General features: G+C 33.2%; 1 protein-coding gene across 1 annotated transcript in view; it reads right to left on the bottom strand.

Moving 5' to 3' along the window:
* MS3_00010343 (uncharacterized protein) overlaps nt 1–22,926 on the bottom strand; it is a gene marked incomplete at both ends in the record, with an annotated part of 80,642 nt that overhangs the window by 3,023 nt on the left and 54,693 nt on the right. The window contains 9 exons of the mRNA XM_035734294.2: nt 708–859; nt 1,080–1,340; nt 2,656–2,850; nt 5,734–5,949; nt 8,403–8,570; nt 11,668–11,871; nt 12,674–12,925; nt 15,283–15,540; nt 17,485–17,604. Of these exons, the coding sequence (XP_035588931.2) occupies nt 708–859; nt 1,080–1,340; nt 2,656–2,850; nt 5,734–5,949; nt 8,403–8,570; nt 11,668–11,871; nt 12,674–12,925; nt 15,283–15,540; nt 17,485–17,604 (1,826 nt within the window). The remainder of the gene's footprint in view (nt 1–707; nt 860–1,079; nt 1,341–2,655; nt 2,851–5,733; nt 5,950–8,402; nt 8,571–11,667; nt 11,872–12,673; nt 12,926–15,282; nt 15,541–17,484; nt 17,605–22,926) is intronic.

The following is a 22,926-nucleotide window of genomic DNA, read 5'->3' as shown; positions in this document are numbered from 1 at the left end:
GAATATTATACGTCATTTATCTACTTTAAAGGTTGTTTGGGCATTTTTTTTTCCATTTCATTGTTTTTTTCTAGTAGAGAGCTTCAGATCTACTTTCATTTTTATCATTCTCCTTAAGTTATTCGTGATTGTATACATCCTAAATGATAGACAGCGTATAACTTCATTTCCTACCGTATATGTCTACCTCGATAAAAGTGAAGAGTTCTACTTCTCTTAAATACACGGTAGGAATCTCAATTTAAAATGAATATTTCTTTTTGATTCATGAATGGTCGGTCAAAATGGAATACAATAATAATATGTTGGTTTGTTTACCATCTTTTACATTATTGCGTTTGATGTTTTGTAGCATTTTACTATCTCACAAAAGAAAGATCAGGGATTTTAGGGAAATACTACATATATTTGTAAGAGTTTGATTTTTCTTATTGTTAACATTAAGGACTGCGATTTGTTAACCTCTATAGTTATATATGCAACCTGAGGGGATTGACTCAAAATTTTAGTGTATAAGTTGGACGGAGCTAAATTAGTTCTGTAAGATGTTATACTAAATTACTTAAAGAGACAGTTTTATACCTTAGATACTTTTCCTACGTACAATGTGTTAAACCATATAAATACACTAACCTTGTCGTTTCATCCAAATAAAGTATTTAAAACTCTGTTTTTACAATAACATATAAAAGCTTTGAAATAGTCACCTTAATTTATCTAGTTCATCCTTGACATGATTATATTCATTTTGTAAATTTTCTCTCGATAATTTAACTGTTTCAAGTTCATTGTGCATTATGCGGTTTTTTGACTCTATTGAATCTAGTTTCTGTTTTAATAGTTTGTTTTCATCACTACTCTACAAAACGAAAGGAAACTATAATAATCATGTGTAAAAACTGATAACCTTATCGTTAGCAGAAATAATCAGGCAATGTTATTCAAGGAACAAATAACTGTCTGAAGATAGTATTGACACAAAAGCTTTGTTTTAAATCAGTGATATTAATTTCATTGGACGATTATTATCTGCTTATCATTTACATAGTTTGCTAAACACTTTAAATTATATAACTTACGTTCGTTGATGCTTCTATAAGTTTGAATTCTTGATCTTTGTATTCTTTCTCTAACTTTTCAATTGTTTTACACGCTTCTTTCCATTTATTTTCCATTTGGTAAAGTGATTCATTTAGATGATCTGTTTTATCTCTTAATTCTGTTTCATGCTTCGTTTTCATACGTGTAATATCGACTGTTGCTTTGCGTAATGCATCTGACCGTGCAGCTAATTCACCTTCAAGACGATTGACTGTTTCTTGTAATTGAGCTCTTTCGGTCTTAGCAAAGAAACCATGAGAAAATGCACAAATAAACCAATGAATAATAAATAATTTCTTCAAATGAATTGGGATAAGATGATCAATACTAATTGTATTCATAACTTGTTTTTCCCAACTATAATAAACAAATGTAGAAAAGTTATTTGAAAATCCTGAAATGTTTGGGAAAAGTCACATTACTTAATCATGAGGGAATGATTACCAAGTCCTGAATTCACTTTTGAAAGGGATTAAGTTTGTTTAGCTATGCGTGATCATTACTTTACTTGGATTAGACCGTAGTAGCGAATTTTTAAGTACATAACTGTTTTCAAAGGACAATAGTACAAGTACGATATTAGTATTAGTAAAAGTTTGTCATATTGTTTGATGATGAGCAGAAAATATCAGTTAATGAAATGAAGTTTATTATTACTGTTTATGCAGATCCAGAGTGTGATACTCAAATCAAACACATTCTCAGTATAAAAGAAAACATTTGTTAGAAACTATGCAATGTTAGTTTTCTTGACTTTTTTTAAAGAGTTCTTTATGAATAATGAACATGAGATAAGGTTAACATGAAGATGAATGTATGTTATTGATCCTTGTAATGGGTGAATCACATAACCCTGAAGAAATTTGGAAATGTGATTACAATGTGAATGACCTAACCAATAAAGCATTAGTATTACTAATTTACATAAAATGCTAGAAAACCAGAAAAGATACGCAAGTAATTTATCAATAATTTCTTAAAAATTGTTTAAAACCTCAGTATACTTATCACTGAGCATTGTTTTACATTCATTTTATGTCTCAATACTTAAAGGACTCTTACTTATTAGCCTTATTCCTAATAACTGAGTATAAAAGTCGGTGAGTAAAATGGAATTGAGACCTGGTGAGTTTTGGGAACCGAACGCGATCACGGAAGTAGCAGACTCAAATCGTTGGTTTGTTTTAACTAACACCGTAAAAGACAGTGGTAACAAAGTAACTAACTGGTTATATTTACTTGTGACTAAAATACTCTACGCTTACGAGGGATGTTTAAGTAAATAGACCTTTATTGAGTTCTAAACGTTAAGATAGCTAAGAGGTACATGGGAAATTTTTTTATGAAAAGAAGTTAAAATTATGCCTCTGATCATGCAGCATGTTTTCTACGACTAATATCATGTGCTGGTTGATCTTTATTTTGTTTCATTAACAAGTGGATACCACTTGAGAAAATGAAAATGAAGTCATGATAACACTCTAATCTAATAATCATACTGAAAAATCATTAGATTGTTATTGTTTTTAACGGAAAGACCATCTTGAAACTTACTCTTAAAACTGTGGTAACTTTTTTGTATTCTGTTATTTGTTGTTTAAGATCTTTCACTAAATCCGTTAGGTGTGAACACTGAATTCGGTCAACTGAATCATACTGATTATATTGGCCAGTGCATTTCGTTAGTTGACTTTCGCTTTCAAGTAATCGTGATTCTAAACTCGATAAAGTTATTTCATACTGTTTCAACTAAAACAGAAGAATGTAAGGTGACAAAGTTGTAGACTTATTTGAATAAATAGTGCATGGATTGAAACGTAAGTAATTGCGAAACTCCTTAGCTTGTTAGTATATCTTACCAATCATAAAAGATTAATCTGTTTAACAGATAGTCAAGGCATGGTAACTATGTTGCTTGATCATGTAACCACCTACTTTTATTATAATTACTAACTTTTATAACCATATCCCTTTTACTTCATATGAATTGATTTTCAACAATATAAATACGAATTTATATTTAAGGACAAGACTCGAAATCATAATTTGTCTGGTTCTTTGATGGTTTTATGTCTTTTTTTAAAATATTAATTTAAGCACCATTTACTCAAGTAAAGTCATTTGGTTGAGTGTAAGGATGAATATAGTAGGTTGGTTTGATATTACGTGTCAGTAGTTGATTAAGAAAGTTACCGTACAAACTTTACAAAAGCCGATTTTACGAAGTGTTTAGACAATATAATGCATGGCAGGTTAATAGTCTGCTATTGGTCAATTTATGTTATATTTTTAGAAAGGGTTTTGTGGGGACTTTTTTTTAGAAATTTCAATAGTTGAAATCATGTGTCAATTGAAGCTAGACCACCATGAAAAACCTGGAAGCACTGGACGACCGTTTCGTCCTAGTATGGAACTCCTCAGCAGTGCGCATTCACGATCCTGCGAGATTCGGACCCAGGATCTATCAGTCTCGCGCGCGAGCGCTTGACCATTAGACCACTGAGCCGGCATCCAACGGTGTTACTGCCTAACTTCAACCAATCCAAGAAGTTGCGCCACCGTACACCATTGTCTTCGGTGAGTTGATATCTCACAAGAGACCTGGGTGAGCTCCACTGGTAACGCCTCAGTGGTCCAATGGTTAAGCGCTCGCGCGCGAGACTGATAGATTCTGGGTTCAAATCTCGCGGGGAGCGGGATCGTGGGTGCGCACTACTGAGGAGTCCCGTAGTAGGGCGAAACGGTCGTCCAGTGCTTCCAGGTTTCCCATGGTGGTATAACTTCAATTGAATCATGATTTCAACCATTGAAATATGTTACATTTGTTAAACATTTGTATGCACTCAACGTCCTTTGTCAGATCGTGGGACTGACGTATATGTAGGAGATAAATACAAAACTATATCTGTATTGTATTTATTCTCACCGATCATCTCTGTTAGTCAGTTGAATGAATTGAACCAGAGAAACTGGCTCATTCTTAAGGCATGTTCTTTTTACTCACTGAATTTCACGTAAGTTAGCACATGAAACTTGCGTAATATCACTATGCTACTAGGTGTTCATTTGTGCTAATTTTCCTCAGTATTGTGGGTATGATTTCGTCACATTATGTATTCAAAATGTCGTATAACTATCTTAAATTTAAGTTACTCGATTTTATATAAGTGAGTTTCACCGGAAATTATCTAAAAAGTAGCAAGATATTTAAGAAGAGCAAATATAGTGAATGGATTTATAATTAGTTCCAAGCTATGCCTAATATGGTCTGCAACTACAGAATCCTACTATCTTGGAAATTCCTTTGAGGAAATCCGTATTTCTTTAATATATTCTGATTAATAATTAGTAAACTCATGAATCAGTAACCTGTAGTGGTGTGTTTACTCTTGACGGAGTCATAAGGCTTCTTCATCTTAAGGGGAACGAGTAGTGGATCTAAAACTTCGAAGTTGGAGAACCTTTAGAAACCAGCAAACACAGATAAGCTGTTTCATTTAATACGAACTACTGAAGAGTGTTTCTATGTATAAGATGTTCACGTAGAAAATCAATTAAACTGAAATTAATGGGACCTATAAAATTAGGTAAGCATTTCATTACTGAAATATGCGAAGATTTGTCACGTTTGAGACTCGATTGCTTTTCCAACATTTTGATTTTAAATTAATATCAGTTTGAAAAATATTCACTACTCAATAGATCATGCTTTTTATTTTTCTTTATCAGAACCATATTTAGATTATTATTTGATTTAGGTAAGTTAATTGAGACCAGTACCTTGAACAGCAGTCAACTAACAATTGGTAATAGACTATATCATAGTAAATGCATGGGTATTCAAACAGAGTTCAGATTGAGTAGTTTAAAAAATTTGGGCATCTGGTAAATAATATTCACTATTATTAGAAATTTGTATTTTCCAATGAGTGAAAACAAAATGTCAAGTGTTTTTATGGATGGTAATAGTTTTATTAAAGTAAAAGTAGACCAGAATTTACAAAAATCTCAGCTTATATCCAATCAAAGTTCTCCCGTATTAAGTAAATCTGCGTTGTTGAGTGAATGAATTGATACAGATTGAGATTTTTGAAAATTCTGGTTGACCATCATTTTGATGAAGCTGTGAGCAATGAATAACAAACAGCCAGTAAAAATAATGAATTTGTCTTTTTTACTCATTTAAAAATACAAACTTCTAGTAATAATGTACATCAAAGTTAATTTACTACTCAGTTATAGTTAATAATATCATTTAAGAACATAATATTTTGAGAATGAGAAGTAGCCTCGTCGAAATGTACTAGTAGACGATTTCGACCTATTAGGAATAAATGCAAATTAGCTAGTATATCCAAACTAGGTAACCCAGCATGTTGCAAGTTAGGTTCCCGAAAATATACTGTCAAAATGTATTTCACGTTCTTCTTGGTTTTTAGTAACTTCCAAATCATACCACTTGATGATATATTCTGTGAATAAATAAGTGAATTCAATTGGACATCAATTAAAGTCACCGTATATAAATGATATATGTTTCACGGTTTATCATCAAACTATTCATTACTTAATAGTAAAACAAACAAAACACTTTTAAAGTAAGGTACATATATAAATCAAAATCAAACTAACCTCATCTTTTTGCTTATTTGCTTTAGCTTCAGATAATTCGTATTTATGTTTTGTTTCTAATAATTCTGCTTCAGTTTCTGTTAAACATTTTGAAGTTGTATCTAGTCTCGAAGTAAATATTTCCAATTCACGTGACATAGAATCTAAAGCTGATTCACGTTCTAGCAAACGACTAGAAAGTTCTTTGTTGTGCTGATGTAGATGGTCCACTTCATTCTATGACCAAAAAATAACATTAACATAACTGATATAATATTTTCTTGATGAGTGAAGTTTTATCATTTGGTAGAGTTATATAAACTGAGAAAATGAGTTGGCAAAACAATTTAGATGTGCCATGTAACAATATTTCAAAAGTGTGAGAATCAAAAAAATTAGTTTTAGATATCTTTTAGTGAGCAAGTTTTACTGCGGTTGAAGTCTAGGAACGTGTAGTCTATTACATTAATCCTTAATAGTAAAAAAATTTGAATATGGGTTACATAAGTTTCTAATTATTCAGTTTAAATTGAGTAGTGCCGTATAAAATAAACATATATAGTATTTCCTTTGAGAATTATTTCATATTTCTGGATACTTCGGTTGTTTTCAGTGGTTTAAAGTGATTACAGACCTAGATAGGTATACTTTGATCCCCTGTTCTCCCAATTTTATTGGGTTATAATGACAAAATCTACGATGCAAAAGTAATTAGGAAAGTTGTAGCAGACATTTTCATAAGCATCAAATCATCAATAAACTAGATCATTGCCAGTCATCTCTAGAATCTGACACATTTTATTTCCTAATTTACGTCTATATTTCAATCTTTCTTGAGTTTATCGTGAGAAATACCGAAATTCTAAACCTCTTTTTTAAAACAACCTTGACTTTTCAAGGCTGAAAATCTGTATTTAACTTTTAGTAGCGTCCAGGATGAGGGTTTAACTTTGTTTTGACGTACTTTAGTAAGTTATTGGAGCAATGTTACACCGATGGGGGCTAAACTAGGTTGTAAAACAAACACTTCTTTCGATTTTGTTGAAACATCGTGCATTGATTTCAAAAGGGATTTACCAATTAATAATTTTAGTTGTATCTTTCAAGGTTGTGAACTGGCCAATCAAAACCCTTCATACATATTTTCATCAACTATTCGCTTTAACAATTTGGATAATTAGACTATATATACCAGTTTGAACTGGTATTTATTAATATGAAGAACTAAAGGAAATCCTCCGAAACCACCATAATAACAACAAGGCTACGAAAACAAGCTCCTCTTATAGTTCAAACTTGATATCCTACAAACAAAAATTTAAGTTGGATTATGACAATTATTGGGAAATGTCTCTTCATGTGAAAATCTGTATCAATTTCTGTTTCAGCATACTCTATTTCGTACGCCTTACCTCATTAAGACCATTTGTAAATAATTTATAACAGACCCAATTTGCTCCTAGAGCCTATCCAGCAAGTTATTTTATCAATAAAGAAAAGGAGAGAATAGGATCCTACCAGTCGATAGTCTAAGACAGTCTTTGTTGACGAGTGTAATATTGCTACAGGTATGTCTGTGAATCATCCCCTATTTAATATGTCCATTGTGGCAACCGTAACTTGTATAGCTTAAAGTAAGTTACCTTCAAATATAACTTTGTTTCTAATCTTTATTTACTGATCTCCTCTTGTTCATACAACTCAAAATTAAACAAAGCATCTTTCAACACCGTTTTGTTTAATTTATTGATTGATTTCTGTTAATTTTTACATTTTACTCCCGACTTAAGATATTTTAGATCTTAACTTTGGCTTTTTCATTATTTTCTTGTTGGATATACATCGCCAAAATGGTTTTTGTCATTCATTTTATTCGTTAAAAGTAAAGTATCATTTTTGGCATAATATTCTACGGCTGGTTTGATCTGTATATCCACACCATCTGTTTTGTTTTCGGTTAAACTTCACATTTCATTTTTGATTATCTTATTCATACTACATGTTTGTACCGTTAAATATGTTTATTTGATTCAGTCTAATTTTGGATTACCTGTCACGAATTTATTATTATTATTATTAGTATTATTATTATTATTAATGTCTTTTACTAGTTACTCATTATCTTTACTGGTAATTTGTAAGAAAGGTCATTTTCTCTTCATTTATCCCAGCAGTCAACGATACTTAAAACATCCGAGACTTTAACTAAACTGGGAGTATTTTAACAAACAATTTATGTTTTTATGAACCTAAACTTTTGAATAAAGTATCGCTACTTAGTTTGAGTAGTCTCTTTAGAAAATAAACAATTTTTTTAAATCGACACAACTTTACGTAATTCTGGTATCAACTATTATAAAAGAGAGTTTTTTAATCCTAGAATAAGAGACCGTATTTTGAAAGATGTCTCGTTTAGATACTCGTAAAAATGTAAACTTGATTATTTGGCTTTCACTCCTACTTGAAATCAGTTTATGCAGCAATACAAGTCATAGGGCAACAGATACCTATTCATTGTAATGTTGGCTCTTATTACCATTAGTTTTCAACTTACACTGGTTTAAAATAGAAACTGTTTGAAAATCATTCATGTAATCATGATTCATAGAAATTAATAATAATCTTAGCATAATTTTATTGCAGGAGTAATTAGTTAATATTTATATCAAGAATTTTATCGGTGAACATACTGTGATACTATGAAGTTCTCTTTCTTTATCTGTTTTAATTTTATTAAGAAAATCGTTTCTTTCACGTTCGTTTGAAAGCTCAGATTGTAACCGCTCAATGAATTGCTCTTGTCTTTCAATTTGTTCTGTAAAAGCTAGTTTCATTTCCCGAAGATCCGCCACTTCTAACTATAAACATAGACACAGATACAAAGAGTAATAAAAGCACTCAGTTGTCACTCACTAGTAAACTGGCAGAATTAAGAATCTAGAAATGACTGAAAATCTCCAAATGGCAATCTCGAAATCTCCTTACTACACAAAAAACATAACTAAATGAGTAGTCAGTTTTTTGTAACATAAAAACTATGTACCATACGCCATTTCATTGAGTTTGGACTCTTGAACACTTTTACTATTATTTCACTTATTGGGATACAGGTGTATTCCCCTGAAAGTTGTGAAAAACGTGTATCCTTTTTTAGATGGAGTTTTGTTCTCTGAGCTGGATGGGTCGTTCGTGGAGCTTTCATCGTTCTTCTGACCAAACCACCCAGCTCAGAAAAAAACTCCATCAAAATCATCCACTTGAGCTACAAATCTTCCCCACCATCTCGAAACATGTATCCTGGATACTATCTGTAGCCAGCGTCATTCCCCATCAATCCCATATCATTCACCCAGAACGAATGCTATCCTAAATAAATTTCAACCAAATATCCACTCGGAAGGTTGGAAACCAATCTCAAGATGCTCCGTTTTTCAAGTATGTTACAATAAAACCATTTACTTGGTCAAAAATCTGAATCTTATGAATTCCATACTGCGAAACCTGCTCTCAGAAGTCATTTAGTTGTTTTTATCATAACTTCATTCTTTTATGTTACATTCAAGATGGAAAGTGGGTTAATAGCTAAGTGGTTTGAAGCAGTTGATACTCGTCAACAAGACATGCATTTAATTGGAAGGGAATTAAAGATCTATTATGATTGGAACCCAACGCAACTTAGTCAAATGAATTCGATAACCAGTGAGTCGACAAACGTCGTTTACTCCTTGGAAATTTCTAATAACAGATAAAGCATATTTAGAAAAGCTAGAGTAATACAGACCGTTGACCTGAACTACTTAGAATTATAAAGATATGTATTGAAATCTAATGTGATGACATGATAAATCAAATCTAGGAAATCTCATCATGAATTGATTTCAGCTGGAGAGCCATTGAAAGTTAGTCGGGATTTCAAAGCCACTTAAACCTCAATTCAATTGATTAACAGAGTATCGTCATCAGCCCATTAAGGATTAGGCCCAACACTTTCAGATATTTCAATGACTACGTTACATTTAGACGATCAGGTTGAAGAATAATGGTGTACCACCTGGTTGTGTCCAAAATGAAACTGAAGCTAAAGAAATACTGACCAACTGTGAAAATGACATCACAAAAGTTCAATAAAGCTTTCTTTCAGGATACTGACAAACTCAACTAATTTGGGATAGATCTCAGCAATACGTTCCAAGCCCTAAAAGATCTACTTCAAGGAGAATCTACTATGCAGAACAACTGTAAAGGGATCAAAAGGCATTAACATCAACGTGCCAGGATGTGCTAGGCTATAAGGAATGGACCACAAATGATGCCGTAGGTAAGACTCAAGAAATAAAGAAAAAGTAGACATCAATCAACAAGAGAAGATAAAGCCGAGACACAGGACGAGTAAACAGAAGCAGACAAACGAATGAAGAGGAGCATTGCAGCGGACAAATGGAAATATGTAGAAGACCTACTAACAACAGCAGAAAAAGCTACAAGGGAAGGAATTGAGAAAAAAACTATAAGACACAACGAAGGAACAGGCAGGCTAATAGAGTAAACCAGAGAGACCAGTCAAGGACAGAGAAGACAACCAAATCACTGAGCTTCAAGAATAGTGGAACAGATGGGTAGAGCACCTCACAAATCTATACACAAAGCAGCATTATTACCTGACCACAATATAGACAATCAAGTAAATCATCTTTGATTTAATGAAAAATTCAGAGGATCCAGTTTCGAGAACTCTTGAATAGAATAGACTGACTCAATCCTCCACACATCCAAGCAACATACACAATCCTCCACACAGATGTCACCCCACACACACAATCGAAGAAATCAAAATGGCCATCAGACAAATCAAGACTGGGAAGGCATCAAAACCAGATAACATACCAGATGAAGCATTGGAGTCAGACATACAGGTAGCCGTACACGTTCTCCACGTTCTATTCGGAAAGATCAACAGGCCAGATTCCGTAAGGATCGGTCGTGGACAGACCAAATCGCGACACACGGAGCATTGTTAACAATCAATTGAAAGGAAATAATCACTCACCACACATCCGCTTCCTTGACTATGAGAAGGAGTTTGACAGTGTGGATAGGAGGACCATATGGAACCTTCTTCGAAACCATGGTGTACCTGTGAACATTGCCGACATCGTCCGAAATTCATACGACGGACTGCGCTGCAAAGTCGCGTGCATAAAGGACGGCCGACAGATGCACTCCCAGTGAAGACCGATGTCAGACGAGGCTGTTCCCTCCCACCCATTCCCTTTCTTCTGGTGATTGATTGCATTTTGAAGACCTCTACTTCTCAGGGGCAACACGGAATACAATGGACAGATTGGATGTAACTAGACGATGTGGACTTTGTAGATGACCTGGCCCTTCTATCACATACACAACAACGAATGCAGGTCAAGACAACCAATGTAGCGGGCACCTTTGTATCAGTAGGCCTCAACACACACACACACATAAGGGGAAAACCGATATCCTCAAATACAACACGAGGAACACCGACACAATCTCACGTGATGGAGAAACTCTGGAAGAGGTGGAAACCTTCACGTAACTGGACAGCATCATCGATGTACAAGGATGATCTGATGCAGATGTAAATGCAAGAATTCTCAAAGCGAGGACAGCATTCCTACACTTGAATAACATATGGAACTCGAAACAATTGTCAACCAATATCAAAATCGCAATCTTCAATACGAATGTCACCACAGTTATACTATACGGAGCTGAAACTTGTAGAACTAGCACAACCATCATCGAGAGGTACAGGTATTTTTAAACTATTGTCTGCGCAAGATACTTAATGTTCGTTGACCGGATACCATCAGCAACAACTTATCATGGTGAAGAAACCTGTTTGTATTATCTCTTAATATTTCAAATCTATATTTGAAACTAATAAACGAATAGATTAAGCTAATTACCTTCACTTACCTCAATACGTTTACGTGCAAGATTTTCTGAATTTCTGTGCAGAGTACAGTCTGCCAGGTCTGCTTTCACAGCTTCTAATTCACACGTTAATGATTTTATTTGTGAAGACCTGCTTTGTAGTTCTGTCTCGCTTTCAATTAACTGGTGACGTATGTGTTCCGATTCCGTCTGAAGTCGTTGAATCATGCTATCTTTTTCAATCTCCTATTATAATTAACAATAAATTAGATAAAATTCGATGTTTATAACTCATTTAAGTTAGATTTAGAGATGTGATTACGTTAAAAGTACTATCTTCAAGAGAGAGGACATACGATAATGAACATCTGGCTAGAGTCTCATTTAAATGAACTGTAAGGGTAATAAAATTTTCTTGTTTAGTATGTCCAGAGAAAGATCAATGGCTTTTGAGCACAGCAAGATAAGTAATCTAGAATTATGATGTAAGCTAGCTGTACCTTAATCAATGACTTGAAAATAATTGTTCAGATTGGTTAGATGATATACAATATGAACTAAATATAAAATACAGGTTCATCATTGTTTTGATATGCTGTTGGCATATAGTATTTTCAAGGCACATTTTTCATCTTATCTACATACAAGCTTCTTGTTGTATGTTAATTACACAACCAATCAGCACTCTCAACATAAGATATGCAGTAACTTATAGTTACTACTTTTATAATTTAACGTGTTTAAAACTGTGAACGTCGTCGTAAAGACTGACACTCACATTGAAATATTCAATCTTGACTTATCGAGATACTTCTAGTTTTTATATTTATGCTATCTCTTAGACAGAGACTATTAGCAAGTGGATATATTTGTTTTTATTTTGCATTTTTAAAAAGACTGATAGTATGAGGTATTTTAGGCATGATATACTTGATGTTTTATAGAATAAAAATTTAATTGATCTGGGATCGTGAAAGCGTTATGGTCACTGTTCATAGTTCAAATTTATCTTTAAGCTTTGAACTTGTGAAAGTAAAATATGACTTACAGAGTTAATATATTTATTGATAATTTGTTCAGTTTGATTCGATGTCTGCTCAAGTGATTTTAACTTTTGTGTAATTGCATCGCCAGTATTTTGTAAATTAATAATTCGTTCATCTTTTTTAGCCAGTTCAATTTTAAGGGCAGCTGATTCACTGACAGCATGATTACTGGCTTTTTCTGCTTCCGATCGCAAAAGTTCTGATTGTTCAAGTTGCTTAGTGAATTGTTGAACGCTGAATTCTAATTCTTGTATCTAGTAATTTAGTTGAAAAAATAAATATGTTTAAAATTTAACAAACATGAATCCAATTATTACAGTGTGTGGCATAATAGAAGTAGTAGATTATCCGGATACTTGACAATCTTTTCTATGACTAAAAGTTTGTATCATTTATTTATTTAAACTAATTATGTTTACAAATGTTTATATGCATAGAAAATACACGTTTATTTCTTTTACCACTATGTTATGATGATAGTTGCTACTTAATACGTAGCTTATTCGAAAAATAAACTCAGAAATAAGGTGATCTCCATAGTTTCTTATTGTATTGATACATCAAATGACCTGGTATGTATGATTTTGCTGAACTCAAATGATTTGACTGTTTAATACTCGGTAACATCTCATAACTTAAGGGTTAACTTAATTGAGATATATAAGTCATGCATGCAGGACATTTATTGCGTTTTGAATTACTCTTAAGAAATAATAAGCATTTTGTAAAAACAGATTTCTCATTTAATCATCCAGAATCAGTTGACCAAGCTGGGAGTACAGCACAATTGTTAAAATGTTTGTAAAATATGTGGATAACTAGTGGACAAATAACCGGTAGCAAGTTTCGAGTTTACTTCCTATATGTCGTATCAAAGCTTTAAGCTTCTGAATAAAACCATACGAAATAAAACATGGCTGTGAAATGCCTGCGACGATAAATACAGTGCCAAAGATTAGGATGGTTATGTAAATTGAACAAGAAGAGGAAGAAGACACCTTTATACTAGAAAAATGAAGTGGAGTGCCTAAATATGGTTATAAATAAACAGAATAAGTTATTTATTGCAACAAAAGAATATTGGTCAATAAAACAGATAAGTCGTAGAAAAAGTCGAATACATTTAGACTATTTGGAAACGAAAAATATATTTAATTCATTTTTGTTTTGGTTGTTTGAATTATATTTGTAGAAATCTCAGTAATTGAAATTGAAAAACTTCAACGTTTCACTCTGGGCAGATTAATGCGTGAAGTGTGGCAGATATTCAATTTTAACTCTCGAGAGTTTTACGAAAACTTCCGAAAACTCAATACCCTACTGTGGAGAAACCACACATTCCAAACTGAATAAATGTCTTTGCAATCTCAGGCTACTTCTTTGAAAATAAGTAGTGTAATGCACAAACAAAGATGGAAGGCATGGGTAGATTCGGTCAGTGATAGCAGTAAAAAAGGTTACATAAATGAACATAATAAGTAAAAAGTACAAATTGATAGTGTGTTGACAGATGTACTAGTTGTGATAAGAATAATCAATGTTTGAATCAATATTTCATTATGGGAGGTAGGCGAACAATGAAATGACACTGATTAAAAATTTTGGAATTACGTAATAATGCAGCTAACATTTGTCTATAGTTTTCTAGCTCACCTATAGTAAATCTACAACTAAAGGGTAAGTTACCTGGTTTCTCCACACTCTTATGTATCTACGTATTCAGTTGCTCCTGTGGAGGAATCTACATTTGGTGCACAACCAGACAACTGAGCAAGCGGATTAGTGAACATCTGCCCTCCGTCCTATTACATTTGACCGATAGCGTTCATGTAGTATATATAAATAAATCGTTTAAATCAATTTATTGCATGACTACTAGCTTTCCTTTTGAGGTTCTATCTCGTCTCATACAGATAGCAAAAGCTGTAGGTATTTGACCTAACAATCCAATCACGTCGTTTGCAAATTAGCCCTAATAAACGATCTTATTTATTCTTATATTCTATACTCTTCGTTTATTTTTCTTCACTCCATCTTTCAAAATATGTGCTTCATTGTCCAATTATCCAAGCACTTTTTAGCATGTGATATCATAATTTTTAATCAATGTCATTTCATTGTTCGCCTACCTCCCATAATGAAATATTGATTCAAACATTGATTATTCTTATCACAACTAGTACATCTGTCAACACACTATCAATTTGTACTTTTTACTTATTATGTTCATTTATGTAACCTTTTTTACTGCTATCACTGACCAATAAAATGTCTTTATTAGTTTAACGGTTTCATATATGCATATAAATATTATTGTATATTAGATTAAATCCTGATGAGAATCTAATGCAAAACGGTATTGTTTGCTTATCTTATATGGTTACCGTTACAAAAATGTATTTTGGGTTTCTTTACACCATAGGCTGACTTTATTTTCAGAAGCAATTAAAACCACTGGACACCTGTCTAGTTCATTGAATGATTTGAGCGAATTTCTCCCAGTTTGTTAAATTATAGATAGATCAGTTATGTGAAACTTTCACAATCAATCTCTGAGGGTGCATTCCACCAAAATAAGTTTAGAGATTCATGTAATTACCAGTTGACTCACCATAAATTCAGAATTTTGTATTCCTGTCATATTTTGTTTGATTTCATTTTGTAGTTTTTCTATTTCATTAGTTCTATTTTTTAATTCGTTCATTAAGTCATCATTAGCTGAACTTAATGATTGAGTATACTGGTCAGCTGAACTTAGTTGGTTCTCCATTTCGATTACTTGTCTTCCTAATTCATCCAATTTTATTTGTTTTTCATTCAGCATTGAGTTTAAATGTTGTATTTCAAGTGTAGACTCATTATTTCGTTTCTACAATAATTCAAGAAAGAATAAATTTGTTGATTGAACTAACTATTGGAAGTAATTTCCACTTAAAACTTTCCATAATTAATATCACACGTATCCCATGATACATAAAGAGAAATAGATTAGTAAATTTGCTTAAAGATTGATTTCAACTACTTTATCTTATAAAGAATAATGATCAAGGGATAAAGATATTTTTGTGGATCATTTTAAGTTGAAGGCAAAAGGCTTTTTGATAAGAAAACCTATTAGATATTCAGTTAGAAAATGTTCATAAAAATACCATTTATTTTCTGTAAAACAGTTAGTATGTAGGAGAAGCGCCTAAAGTTTACCGATTACTGTTTGCTTCAAGTAATTTGAGGAGTAAATGATCAAAGGTAATCGAACGTTACTAGAATATCGTAAAATTCAACGGTAATCAATGTATAAGTAATAAACTTTTGTAAACTTAAGGGTCTTATATCGACCGTATACAGCTCCTTAGAATATGAGAACTGCAACACACTGTTCTTTGCGTTTCAGTCAACGGAAGCTCAAGTACGGCAAGACAATTTATTATTTTATGACAGATTATACAATGCCTTTGTAAAATATGAAATTCATACAATAAATATATCACTTGCATATCTCTTTTCAGTTGTTCTTTACATACATCATAACTCCTCTGATCTGGTTGTGATTCCAATTGCTCTTCGTCTTCCTCTCACTTCTCTTTATTTCAGTCTTTTACTGGTAAGCATTCTACTTCTAATTCCTTCTACATACTACTTATCTCTGTCCTCATAAGTAGCGCAGACCAGAACAACATCATTTATAATTAAAATGACACTTCATTACAGATATCAATTTTTATATAATGTCAACATTCCATTTGACAGCTATTTATAATTTAAATTTCTCCTTTACGAGAAAGTAACTAAATTCACTACAGGAAAATCGACATAAATTCTACGTTATAAATAAAGTGACATATCAGTTCAGAGAAAACAACAGAATTTGTTGTAGTATAAACGTTTTCATTATAAAATAGTTGCTAGATGTTCATAATAGTCTTATGAATGTATCAGCGTAAAAAGCTCTCATTAGAATTTGTGATTTGACATCTGATAATTTGACTGTTTGGTGCTGTTTTAGAATTCCTGAAAACTCTATATAAACTGATTTGATACATAGGACTTAGTAGTTTAAGTTATTTTACCACTTAACGTATCCCTGATCAAAAGTGTAATAATTATATTGTAGATAAGGTCGAAAAATACAAAGGTACTTTTGATAACTGTATTGAAAACTTTCACTTAAGTACTACAGAATAATAATAAATTTCAGTTAATTGCATCATAGCTAAGATTGCATGACTAAATACATTTTAAGAAAATTCAGATATAATGAAATAATCAGTCTTATAAAATTGTTTTTACAGATTCGATGAATGTACACGTTCTTTATTTCAATATTTACGTTAGCTATCACTAAATATCCGATAAATATAAAAAATTCCTTAATTTTTGAATGACCAATCGTTTGAAAATTTTCTGTTATGGCTAGTATCCAACTACATGATCGAACCCTAATTCAAAAACGAACTCAATGCTAAATACAATCAGGGTACTCATCCCAATACTGTAAAAATGAAATTCTACTATTCTCTTAATAACTCGGTGCAGCCTCCAACTATCATAAAGACAAAGTTTAATCCTCTTCGAAATGACAGTTGAACATGAAAAACTCATGAGTCTTTACGAGTTTTTTGAATATGTCCGTAGAGATCAGTGATTGGCGTTGCTAGTTTATGACACTAGAATTGAAGGGTACACTTACTGTTTAAACATCCAACATGTCAATTACTAAGAAACTTTTTTATAGGTGATTTAGGTCGCCTATTTGGAAAATACCGCATTTCCCAACACTCTAATACATTTGAAGTTAATTTTAGTTTAAACTTACTCTTAGTGAATCTACTTCTGCTTGTGAATCAGTCAGTTCTTTTTGATTTGTTGTCAAGCGATCGTTCATTTTTCCAAGTTCACTTAGCAGATAATTAACCTGAACTTCCATTGACTGAACCTTTTTGAATTAAATATAATAGCATTCACAAGAATAATTTAATATAGTTTGAAAATACACATAAAAGATAGTTATGAATACTGTTATAATAAACACCATTTATGTGTATTAAGTTTTCTTAAGTACATGATAGGGTTTTCAATGTGAATGGATTAAAATATTTCTGACTTAAGTAGTTCCATGTTTTGAATAAAACTGCTAATTTTTACCAATTCTATCTGATCGTTAACTCTTGTTTAGATTCCTATATACCTCTTAAAACGTACAGGTTTAGTAGACCTTACGAATTATATATACCAGCTAAATATCGTAATAAACTAAGACGCCTACGGAATCGCTATTTTGAGTCAAACAACTTCACGGCAGTTGCACAAATAACAAAATTTTTTAATCAAATTAAAGAGAAACATAGGTTAAAAGTCATTAATGAGAAGATACTAGCACTTAACACTAACGCAAAGATACAAAACTTAACTCTCCTTTTCAATAAACACGCTAAAGCAACTCAAAATGTTGATATACCATGCATCCAGCATAATAGCACTTTTATATACGACTCTAAAACTATAGCAGACTTTTTCAGTGGTATTTTTGCGAATGGTGTAGAAATCATAAGTGCCTCTGCTTGAAGAGTTATGTGCGTGACTAGCAACTCAATAAAATCTATCTCCTTCACATGCATGGAAATTAATAAGTCTATAAATACCCTTAAGATTTCGAGAGGTCATGGAGCAGACGGGATTTCATCCTTTCTCTACAAATATGGTGGTCCAGATATTCCACTTCTTCTTCTAAAGCTGTTTACTCTCTCTCTCTATGGAAATTGGTTCTTACCCCTACTGTTGGAAAACCGCGTACATCATACCACGTTACAAATCTGGAGATAAGACTAACATGAACAATTATCGGCCGATAAATTTTACTCCAGTTATCCCTAGGATTATGGAAAAAATTATCAGTGATGAACTTTCCAACTATTTATTCGCTGGAAAATTCATCAATGATACTCAACATGGATTTCTTAAAAATCGATCTTGCATAACATGTCATTTTGACTTCTTTAATATAGTCTATTCTCTACGTAATCAAGGATATCTAGTGTTAGTACTATATCTGAACATTTCTAAAGCCTTTGACATGGTTAGCCACCAACTTCTTATAGGTAAACTCGCATCTTATGGGGTTCAAAATCCTTTGCTAGCTTGGTTTGATTCTTTTCCCAGCAATCGACATCAAATAGTTAAAATTAACTCTTCATTCTCTAACGCTGTCCCTGTTAGAAGTGGTGTAATACAAGGTAGTATCTTAGGTCCTTTGCTCTTTTTAGTGTTTATCAATGACATTTGTGAAAGTTTTGTGTGGGTAAGCCCCTTCTATATACAGATGATCTTAAAGTAGTATATTCATTTTCTCCACATGAGCTGAAAAATATGCAAAATTGCATCAGTATGGAGCTTAACGAGGTAGCACAGTGATGCTTAAAATGGCAACTGGGGCTTAATACGGCTAAATGTGGATGGATATGCTTCGGCGATACATCACTCAACCTAGACCTTACCATAAATGGAGAAGTGTTATCTAGGTTACATACAGTAGTAGACTTAGGACTTAGATACTCCCAAGACTTGTCGTTTACAGAACAGATATTGAAACAGACCTCTAAGTCTCAACGTCTAGTAGGTTACATAACTCGAAGCCTTTATAGCAATGAGTCACGTATTTTAGTGTACAAAGTTTGTGTTCGACCTCTTCTAGAATGTTGCACGTTTATTCTTAGCAGTGCGCGCATAAAGGATAAATTAAGACTTGAATTAGTACAGAGATGATTTACACTTCGTATTCTTGGAGCTGATTGTACCTTAACTTATAATTCTAGATGTAGTAAACTTGGGCTAGACCATTTATGGAAGAGGAGACTCAAACTAAATCTTATCTTTTTCTTCAAACCACTTAATAAACTATCCTTTACATTCAATCACGTGATTTAATATGCAGAAACTTCCCATTATGACATCCATAATTCCTTGGCACTAGTGAAACAAACTTATTCCAAATCATCTCTTTATATGACTTACTTCACATGTAAATTTTCTAGACTCTGGAATAACCTACCACAATCTATCCGTACAATAAAATCGCTCCCATTATTTGTTCGCTGCATCGATGCACACTGCTCCTCTGAAAATGCATTGAAAGTTTTAGAACCTGTAAGTGTATCTCATTCCACAAGTGATATAAGAGGAACCTTAAATGTTTAGCCACTTTTATTAGGGCATTCCCTAAGTAAAACCACCTACTTGCTGTCACTTTATGTTAACACCGTCCCCAGAAAGTTTAACTAATTTGAATAATATTAACAGTATATCACTGAGTCACATGACATACGCATTTTGGTAGACCTGATTGACATATTTTGGTAATTACTGCTTTGTTGTTCTGTGCTCTCTGCTTTCGTTTTAATTTCTCTAACTGCAGATAATTATCATTAATTCGATCTGGCACACGAAATGACCTTAATTACACCGTTCATAAATCAATAGGCTGTCCATTTAAAAAATAATAAAAATTCCCGGCTGATCCATTAGATCGCTGTAATACATGTACTACCTAAACAATTGCTGAAATAGTATACTCAAAAATTTCTTCTATCACATGTTTGTTCTGTATATCTAATATTATTATTTATATCAAATTGATCAAGCCTGTAAATTGACGTGATTTCTGTAATTATTATTTTCAGACTATATAAATTATAAATTAATAATTAGTATGGTCTTTTCAAAGATCAACTGCAAAACAAACAAATACATTTATCATTCCTGTTAAACTTACAACATAGATTGATTTGAATTGGTATAATGCTATTGTTATGGCTATAAGTTGGGGTCGATTTTTATCTTTTGTTATCGATCGACTACAGTGACACGTAAACACGAACGAACGGCCTACAGTTCTGATTGGTCCTGCTTCCCTGTCCAGCCCAGTCAGTTGAGTCCAGAACACAAGCCACAGCCTCGGAGATATGAATCATTATATTTCAAACATACCCTATTTATATACTAACCAAGCATACCACATCGTACCATAGAATAGAAAACAACATTTTGTACAATATTCAACAAGTGAACAGATATCGACCAATAGGGAATGTCCATTTAAAGTCCAAGGACACCATTGGACTTAACATTATAATTATTGGTCTATTCCTCCGCATCCACAACACCTCCCCTTTTTTTGAAGATCCGGAGTTGATATCCGGATTTTGAAATTTTCTGGGTTCATCCTCCCCCACGAAATAATGTTGGGTCCTCATATTCCCAAGTTAGAATTAATTTGACTTTATTTAACACATAATTGTCAGATTGAACAGAGAAGTCACTGAAAGTGATTAAATAGTGGGGATCAATGTCGCTTGATATGAGGTCATCAACGTTTGATTCTTCTGGAACATTATCATGGGATTTGTTGAAAATCTCATTTGTAAACAGTTGATCACTGAGATAATCAACATCTATCAAAATTGTATTAGATTTCTGATCATCATTTGATGCATCTAACACATTTTCTGGTACAAGAGGATCTAGATAATAAGATTCGTCAGAATCTCCTGTTGTTGAATGATGAGGACCATTTGAAACAGCTGGATTCAGTGTACTGCACGATTTGTTCCCTGTTCCGTTGTGGGCGGGTCCTGCAATTAATTTATGAGCATTTAATGAGAGATCTTCCTGTGAGCTGGGTACAACACTGTCTGTACACGTCTCAGGAACAGTGGGATTTGAACCCACGACAGGGAATGTTTCTGAATTTGACATTTCTGGACAACTGGGCGGATCATGAATAACTTTCTCGTTTACATCACTGGTCGTCCGGGATTCACAGAGGCTTTTATAAACAGCTTCATATGTTCTGCAGTTGTTTTCCAGCTCAGTCTGCAGATGAGAAATGAACTTACCAACTTCTGTTGCATTTCCGAAACATGGAAAATTTACCAACAGTGTGCGTAAATTTTCTAAAAATTCAACTGGCTATTTTTGAAACACTGCTGTTGTTGCTCAAGCAGAAGCTGTAATTGGCCGGAAAACGTAGTCATTTTTTTCTTTTCTGCACCAGCAATGAAAATTAACTGTAGGAATAATGACAAATGTTGCTCAAGGACGCTGATGATAAATCTGGACTCTGATTGGTCGAAACAATTAGCCTGAATCTCGTCCAATTACAAGGTTCAAAATTTTTATCCCATACCGTCGCCAATTGTTATGGCTTTAAGTTGGGGTCGATTTTTATCTTTTGTTATCGATCGACTACAGTGACACGTAAACACGAACGAACGGCCTACAGTTCTGATTGGTCCTGCTTCCCTGTCCAGCCCAGTCAGTTGAGTCCAGAACACAAGCCACAGCCTCGGAGATATGAATCATTATATTTCAAACATACCCTATTTATATACTAACCAAGCATACCACATCGTACCATAGAATAGAAAACAACATTTTGTACAATATTCAACAAGTGAACAGATATCGACCAATAGGGAATGTCCATTTAAAGTCCAAGGACACCATTGGACTTAACATTATAATTATTGGTCTATTCCTCCGCATCCACAACACCTCCCCTTTTTTTGAAGATCCGGAGTTGATATCCGGATTTTGAAATTTTCTGGGTTCATCCTCCCCACGAAATAATGTTGGGTCCTCATATTCCCAAGTTAGAATTAATTTGACTTTATTTAACACATAATTGTCAGATTGAACAGAGAAGTCACTGAAAGTGATTAAATAGTGGGGATCAATGTCGCTTGATATGAGGTCATCAACGTTTGATTCTTCTGGAACATTATCATGGGATTTGTTGAAAATCTCATTTGTAAACAGTTGATCACTGAGATAATCAACATCTATCAAAATTGTATTAGATTTCTGATCATCATTTGATGCATCTAACACATTTTCTGGTACAAGAGGATCTAGATAATAAGATTCGTCAGAATCTCCTGTTGTTGAATGATGAGGACCATTTGAAACAGCTGGATTCAGTGTACTGCACGATTTGTTCCCTGTTCCGTTGTGGGCGGGTACTGCAATTAATTTATGAGCATTTAATGAGAGATCTTCCTGTGAGCTGGGTACAACACTGTCTGTACACGTCTCAGGAACAGTGGGATTTGAACCCACGACAGGGAATGTTTCTGAATTTGACATTTCTGGACAACTGGGCGGATCATGAATAACTTTCTCGTTTACATCACTGGTCGTCCGGGATTCACAGAGGCTTTTATAAACAGCTTCATATGTTCTGCAGTTGTTTTCCAGCTCAGTC

Source organism: Schistosoma haematobium, chromosome ZW (assembly GCF_000699445.3).
Source record: "Schistosoma haematobium chromosome ZW, whole genome shotgun sequence".
In the NCBI taxonomy this organism is placed as follows: domain Eukaryota; kingdom Metazoa; phylum Platyhelminthes; class Trematoda; order Strigeidida; family Schistosomatidae; genus Schistosoma; species Schistosoma haematobium.
The sequence above is the reverse complement of the archived record's forward strand: the minus strand, read 5'-3'. Positions and strand labels throughout refer to the sequence as shown.